The 8,002-nt window shown below is 42.9% G+C and overlaps 1 protein-coding gene across 1 annotated transcript in view; it reads left to right on the top strand.

The window, feature by feature from the left end:
* The first annotated feature begins 4,747 nt into the window (after positions 1 to 4,747).
* The window catches only part of LOC118399692 (phytanoyl-CoA hydroxylase-interacting protein-like), a 34,439-nt gene continuing 31,184 nt past the window's right edge, over positions 4,748 to 8,002 (top strand). Inside the window, exon 1 of the mRNA XM_035795945.2 lies at positions 4,748 to 5,020. Within this exon, the coding sequence (XP_035651838.1) occupies positions 4,915 to 5,020 (106 nt within the window). The 5' untranslated portion in view covers positions 4,748 to 4,914. The remainder of the gene's footprint in view (positions 5,021 to 8,002) is intronic.

The raw sequence follows: 8,002 nt of genomic DNA, 5'->3' as shown, positions 1-8,002 counted from the left end.
TGCCTTTCCCCGTTCACGCCTTAGATCGTCGACCATTAGGGTCAGTGTTGATTAGGGAGGTCACCGCTCTTTTGGGCATGGTCATATGGGGTCATATGGAGAGAATTAGTCTCTTCCTTATTGACTCTCCTGCGTTTCCCGTGGTGCTGGTCCTACTCTGGTTAGCTTGTCATAACCCCACTGTTTCTTGGCCACAGAGGGCTCTCACGGGGTGGTCGCGAAAGTGCTCAGGTAGGTGTTTAGGGGTTTCCGTTGGTGCTACTATGGTGGAGAGTCCAGACCAGGTTTCCACCGTCCGCATCCCCCCCCCCCTCAAATATGTCGATTTGGCTCTCGCCTTCTCCAAAAAGAATGCGACTCAATTACCACCTCATCGACGGGGCGATTGTGCGATAGATCTCCTGGTAGATGCTGCACTTCCCAGGAGTCACGTGTATCCTCTCTCACAGGCGGAGACGGTGACTATGGAAACATGTGTCTCCAAATCCCTGCGTCAGGGGTCCTCCATTTCATCCGCCTCCTGGAGTTTCTTTTTGTGAAGAAGAAGGAGGGAGGTCTGCGCCCGTGTATTGACTATCGGGGTCTGAATCAGATCACTGTGAGGTATAGTTACCCGCTACTGCTCATAGCCACAGCGATAGAGTCAATGCACGGGGTGCGCTTCTTCACCAAACTAGGTCTCAGGAGCTCTTACAACCTGGTGCGTATCCGAGAGGGAGACGAGTGGAAGACGGCTTTCGGTACCACCTCTGGGCACTATGAGTACCTCGTCATGCCATTCAGGTTGATGAATGCGCCATCAGTCTTCCAAGCCTTTGTAGACAAGATTTGCAGGGACCTGCACGTGCAGGGTGTAGTGGTGTACATTTATGACATTTTGATATACTCCGCTACACGCGCTGAGCATGTCTCTGGTGCGCAGAGTGCTTGGTCGGCTGTTGGAGCATGATCTGTACGTCAAGGCTGAGAAATGCCTATTCTTCGAACACTCTGTCTTCTTCCTAGGGTATCGCATTTCCACCTCAGGGTGGAGATGGAGAGTGACCGCATTGCAGCGGTGCACAATTGGCCGACTCCCACCACGGTACTGTCAAGACTTTCTAGCCATCGCTGATCCTCTTTTCATTTTCCTTTGGTTTTGTCTTGTCTTGTATCACACCTGGTTCCAATCCCATCAATTACATGTTGTGTATTTAACCCTCTGTTCCCCCTCATGTCCTTGTTGGTGAATGTTTGTTTGTAAGCTATGTGCAAGTTATGTTCTGGTGTGCGACGGGTTTTGTACACACATGTATTATTTTGTATATTTTGGTTTTCTGAGTTTTTAGCACTTTTTAGCACTCCGTTTATACCAAGTTCGATCTCCTGCGCCTGACTTCCCTGCCACCGGCACGCACCCCCTTACACATACTGCAGAATAGGGCTAGCCATGATCTAACTATTAACTTAGGCTGGTTTGATTTTAAGGTACAGTTATGTTAATGGGGATTTGCAATTAAGATTGAGATTGGACTAAAATGTGGGTAATTAGATGCTTAGAAGTAACCATAGACTTATTTTTGCATAGGGTCAATTATATACAGTATATGAAAAGAAATGGAAAGATATCAGACTTATATTTCAAGAAGCACTAACAGGCAGATCAGGTGCAAATAGACCCCATCCCTTGCATCACCACCGGACCCCAGAGCATCTCCCTACCTGAGGCTAGTCAGAGTAAGGAGCATCAGCATCCGGAGTTTCAGAAGAAGGTTATTTGTTTCTAGCCATTTTGAGCCTGTAATCGAACCCACAAATACTGATGCTCTAGATACTCAACTAGTCTAAAGGACAATTTTATTGCTTCTTTAATAAGACAACAGTTTTCCGCTGTGCTAACATAATTGCAAAAGGGTTTTCTAATGATCAATTAGCATTTTAAAATGATCAATTTAGATTAGCTAACACAGCTTGTCATTGGAACACGGGAATGATGGTTGCTGATAATGGGACTCTGTACGCCTATGCAGATATTCCATAAAAAATCAGCCGTTTCCAGCTACAATAGTCATTTACAACATTAACAATCTCTACACTGTATTTCTGATCAATTCGATGATATTTTAAATGGACAAAAAATTGGCTTTTCTTTCAAAAACAAGGACATTTCTAAGTGACCCCAAACTTTTGAACGGTAGTGTATATATGAGCATAAATACGATACAGTACGTTTGTAATATTGATGGGCACCAAAAAAAACATTTGTTTTTCAAGTCCATTTCTGCTTGATACCTGGTATGACAAATTGAAGTGAGTTTTTTTTGTAAATTCAATTATTTGTAAATAAACTATGTAATTTATGTAACACACAAATGCTATCTTATCTTCTTGGTGCTTGAGCTTTATTTTCTGAAAATATTTAGGATGTTCACCCATATTATATATTCATGAAAACAGAGTGACCCAAGTCTCTCCAGTATACTTCTACCTCTAATCATCAATCATACTATTCATTCATGCTCCTTAGATGCCAGGTTAGGGTTACACACTAATTTTCTGTCATGGTCTAAGGACCTCCTGAAGTAGCCTTGGCCACCCCATGTATAAAACTCTAGTTCCGCCACTGCTTCCACGGCTCGTGACATGCGACCATCGTTGATTGCCATGCTCCTCTTGCTGTGCTCATTTGACTCTGCTATCAGATGGGGGACGAGAGGCAGGAGATGGCTCCCAGGCGAATGAACTCCGGGCAACACCGGTCAGTCGAATAACGACAAACGACAAGACGGAGATGTAATTCAGCGCCATTGACAAATACAATTTTAGAGTTAGAATCTCATTAGTGCGCTACATTTGAAATGCCATGGTGATTAATGTCATATGGATGTTCAATTCACCCTTTCCCAACTATGCAGTTTTTTTTAAAGACAACAGAATATTAACACAAGAGGAATGAAAATACATAAAAATGAGGCTATATATACAAGGAGCACCAGTACCATATCAGCGGCGTCTTCATATTTGCCCTGTATTGGACCAAAATTAAGTAGCACACTGATAAAGACACCGTAGCCTATTATGAACAGCAACACATTCTTAGTTGACATTGAATATGCTACAGGAATTGTCATTTGTCATGTTTTGTGTTTCCAGTGTGTGTGTGTGTGTGTGTGTGTGTGTGTGTGTGTGTGTGCGTGTGTGTCTGCGTGCGTGCGTGCGTGCGTGCGTGCGTGTTTACAAGCACGTGCGCGGCCTTTTGTTCGTGTCTGCGTGTATCTATATAGGCGGGCTTAGGGTTTCCCTATTTCCAAGTGTATTAAATCACATACTGCCTCTGCCTTCTCAGCATGATGACTCAGTAGACATTTTGGTGCAGTCGCAGACAGTGTGGGTCTGCTGAAAAGATAACACACATATTTGTCCAAATACCCTGAGACGCTCAAAACAATGGTGAAATGTAAAGTAACACCTCGTCACTCCAATGTTGCGCTAATGTCAATTGAAGCTGGTTGAATCATCGTGGTTTCGTTGAATCAATGTGGGGAAATGATTAGATATGCAAAAAGTGATCAACATAAAGGCATTTCCACTTTTATTTCATCAACATTTAACCTAAATCCAATGACATTTGATGATTTCAAGTTGAATTCAAGGTTAGTTGACAACTCAACATTTACATTTACATTTGTAAACGCTCTTATCCAAATTACAAAGCATACACCTTATGACACAGTGAAAGTCTGTCTAAATCCAGGGGGTGAGAATGATTACTTACCCTTACTTACCCAACCAAATGTAAATCAAAATTAGACTATGAACTGAAGTCTGTGCCCAGTGGGAGGGCATCCCGTTTTCTATTGGAATTAAATATTATAATATTGTTCAATTTTAATCGTATTGCCAATAGCATATTTACTTTAGCTTCAGCACTGCATAAATATTTTACATAAAAGGAATGGTCATTCATTGTTTTGTCTGTGAGTTTGGTTTGACTCTCATGTTTGGACGACCCTGTCATTGTGGCGGAGTGACAGACCTGGTGTGGGGAGAGATAACTGCGACAGACAGACAGAGAGAGAGAGAGAGAGAGAGCTAACTGTGAGGTCAGTATTAATCATCTCAAGGCAATTTCATGGATAAATACATTTATAGTTTGTAGTCTTTCATACATTTAGAATGAAGCCATCTGTAAAATCCCGCATGTGAATAGACGTTATGTGTCACGTTAGACTCAAGAAAAGGCCCATGGCGAAATGATTCTGGCAGAGATAGGCCACAGCTGTTTAAAATACATTATTCTTCTTGTTATGAAAGGTGAGATGGGTCGTTCCCGCTTCATTAATGCGTGGGCCACTTGCACCTGCGCTCCTGTGGAGAGAGCGCGAGACGCGCAGAGATCTCCAAATAAGGCTATAGGCCTATGGACCATCTTGTTTGGATGACTTTAACAGAAACGAAACGCAAAATATACAATGTGTATATAGGTTACAATTGAGTTAAATTGGTGGGGGTGGAAGTGGTAATGTAGTTAGGCTACATAAATTGTTGCTCAATCTCCGGTATTCATGTTCCACTGTCCTGCGGCAGAATAGGGGAAACACTTGTGGCGTACATGGCCAATAGCGCGCGCCTGGGACCTATTAAGTAGAAAAGTGTAATATAGACAATACATTATAAGGACTGGCATTTCTTCGCAGTATGTATGCCTCTCACGTTGCAGCGTCAAATCGGCAGTGTGCTATGCGCTCGTGACGATTTGCTGACGCGCCTTCAGCCCCACCACCCTGGAGAGAGATGCTGCGAAGGAGCGAAGGGGCTGGGAACCGGTCACTCTATCTCTCTCTTTCTTGATCGAATGTGAAGGAAGCAAGTCTTGCGGCAAAACGAGCGAAATTCCACCGATACCAGGAGAGGCATCCCGGCTCTGTTGTAGAAATGGAGGTTCCAAGATTGGGACACAATTTAACCAGCCCGATGAGTCCGTGTGAGGGTATGATAAAGAACCTCAGCTTGGACGGTATACAATTATGCGAGCGAGAAGGTAAGCGCACAAAAAAAATGCATTTTGTATTGTCATGTAGCCTAGGTGTTGAAATTTCATGGATTACCCCCATCCACTCCACCAATTTCATTTTGTGTGCATTAGAATATTCCCTTTCATCAGTTAATGAAAGACTACAGCCACACTAGTGGGCTCTACTAGCCATCTATAGTGTTGCCAGAATGACTGAATGAGGGTCCAAATAGTGGCTAGGGTTTCTGTTTGGCCCTTATTTTATGATGAAAATGTAATCATACGGCAGGTTTACAGTTAATCTGATTTGGACGGTGACTGGTGCGCTGCTGCGTGCGCGGAATAGCTGAGGGCACCAATGCATTTTCCTCACATAACCTATCTTATGTATGCATCATATGCATTTAGGGGTTTCACTTTGAAACGGGCATACATTCCACATGATGGCATTTCAGGAAAATGGGGTTTCGCAATTTCAGAACCATGGACGTGGACAGCAGCCGGTGGATCGCTTTTGCAAAGGTTTCAATGAATAGGGAACACTAACGTTATTCATGCCTGGTGCATCTCTGAACAAAGCTTGACATTACAAATATATAGTATATATTGAAGTAGCCTACAGTTAGAGCTGTTTTAAATGAGAAACCACATCCACAAGCCGATACAAAGATAGATTTGAACTGCATTATTTAACATGCTCTGACTAAGAAAAACTACTATCTTTGAGGATTCAGCTGCATTTTGAAAATACAACTATTTTGGTATGCAACAGAGGAATCACTGTGCAATGGTTAAAACGTTATGGTCTGATCATTAAAAGGTTTTGTTGAAGTTTACATTTCGATATCAGGCCTATTAAAACATTTGCAACATTAAGATAGTTTTGAGAAATACATGCAAACGGAGACCAGCTGTTGCTAGGCCCAGCCTAGGCTACTCTTTCGATGTATAGCCTATGCTGGCTGATCTGAATGAAAAAATAGCAAGTCATCATCACTGGGGTCTGGGCTCAAAGATGGCTGCACCCATCTGCAGACAGAAGCCCCGTTTATACCTGGTGTTAACATGTGTTCTTTGTCCTAATTGTGCCCACATTTGTAGACAGGTATGTATGTTCAAAAGACACATTGTGATCAGGGTGTGATCAGATCTTCTTGCCCCCTCTGAAGGTAGTCAGGCAAACATTGTGTCTGGTTATCTCACAATTGTAGATGGCTCTGGACAGTGAAACTGTTTAAATCATCATTATCCATCTTCTAAAAGCATTGACAGATGGTACCATTGACTTATGACATCAATATGTGGCTTAAAATAAATAAATGAATATTATTTTGAAAGAATATCCATGAAATAATTTGCATACAGGGAGGGACCAGGAAATCTGGTCACATTGCGGAAACAGTTGATGGATAAGAGACACATTTTAATACCAAGTGTAGAAGCATATCTGAAAATGTGGGCATAATCAGAATGTGGACAAAATCAGGACCAAAGATGTGCCAGATACAAACAAAGCTAAAGATGGAGCATCCACACCCTTCACTTTAATTACTCAGATCATTTTACAATAGAGCAAGAGAACATGGACAAATTAATTTGTTACATAACACGCTGGGTGACACATACTCAGTGCTTTATTGCATTACAGTGCCTTTGGAAAGTATTCAGACCCCTTGACTTTTTAATTGTTTTTGTTGCGTTACAGCCTTATTCTAAAATTGATTAAATAAAAAAAACCTCCTCAGCAATCTACACACAATACCCCATAATGACAAAGTGAAAACAGGGTTTTAGACATTTTTGCAAATTTATTAAAAAAATAATAAACAGAAATACCTTATTTACACAGGTATTTAGACCCTTTGCTATTAGAGTCGAAATTGAGCTCAGGTGCATCCTGTTTTCATTGATCATCCTTGAGATGTTTCTACAACTTGATTTGAGTCCACCTGTGGTAAATTCAATTGCTTGGACATGATATGGAAATGCGCACACGTGTCTATATAAGGTCCTACAGTTGACAGTGCATGTCAGAGCAAAAACCAAGCCATGAGGTCGAAGGAATTTTCCGTAGTTCTCAGAGACAGGATTGTGTGAAGGCACAGATCTGGGGAAGGTTACCAAAAAATGTCTGCAGCGTTGAAGGTCCCCAAGAACACAGTGACCTCCATCATTCCTAAATAGAAGATGTTTGGAACCACCAAAACTCTTCCTAGAGCTGGCCGCCCGTCCAAACGGAGCAATCGGGGGAGAAGAGCCTTGGTCAGGAAGGTGACCAAGAACCTGATGGTCACTCTGACAGAGCTCTAGAGTTCCACTGTGGAGATGGGAGATACTTCCAGAAGGACAACAATCTCTGCAGAACTCCAACAATCAGGCCTTTATTGTAGAGTGCCCAGACTGAAGCCACTCCTCAGTAAAAGGCGCATGACAGCCTGCTTGGAGTTTGCCAAAAGGCACCTAAAGACTCTCCGACAACGTGAAACAAGATTCTCTGGTCTGTTGAAAAAAAGATTGAACTCTTTGGCCTGAATGTCAAGCATCACATCTGGAGGAAACCTTGCACCATCCCTACGGTGAAGCATGGTGGTGGCAGCATCATGTTGTGGGGATGTTTTTCAGTAGCAGGGACTGGGAGACTAGTCAGGATTAAGGCAAAGATGAATGGAGCAAAGTACAGGGAGATCCTTGATGGAAACCTGCTCCAGAGCACTCAGGACGTCAGACTTGGGTGAAGGTTCCCATTCCAACAGGACAACGACCCTAAACACACAGCCAAGTGTGGAAATGCGCACACGTGTCAGGGGCAGCAGTAGCTTCGGGGCAAGTCTCTGAATGTCCTTGAGTGGCCCAGCCAGAGCCTGGACTTGAACCTAATCAAGCATTATCTCTGGAGAGACCTGAAAATAGCTGTGCAGCAACACTCCCCATCCAACAGAGCTTGAGATGATCTGCAGAGAAGAATGGGAAAAACTCCCCAAATACAGGTGTGCCAAGCTTGTAGAGTCA

This window comes from Oncorhynchus keta, chromosome 2 (genome assembly GCF_023373465.1).
Source record: "Oncorhynchus keta strain PuntledgeMale-10-30-2019 chromosome 2, Oket_V2, whole genome shotgun sequence".
Classification (NCBI taxonomy): domain Eukaryota; kingdom Metazoa; phylum Chordata; class Actinopteri; order Salmoniformes; family Salmonidae; genus Oncorhynchus; species Oncorhynchus keta.
This window is presented reverse-complemented; position numbering and strand designations above follow the sequence as displayed.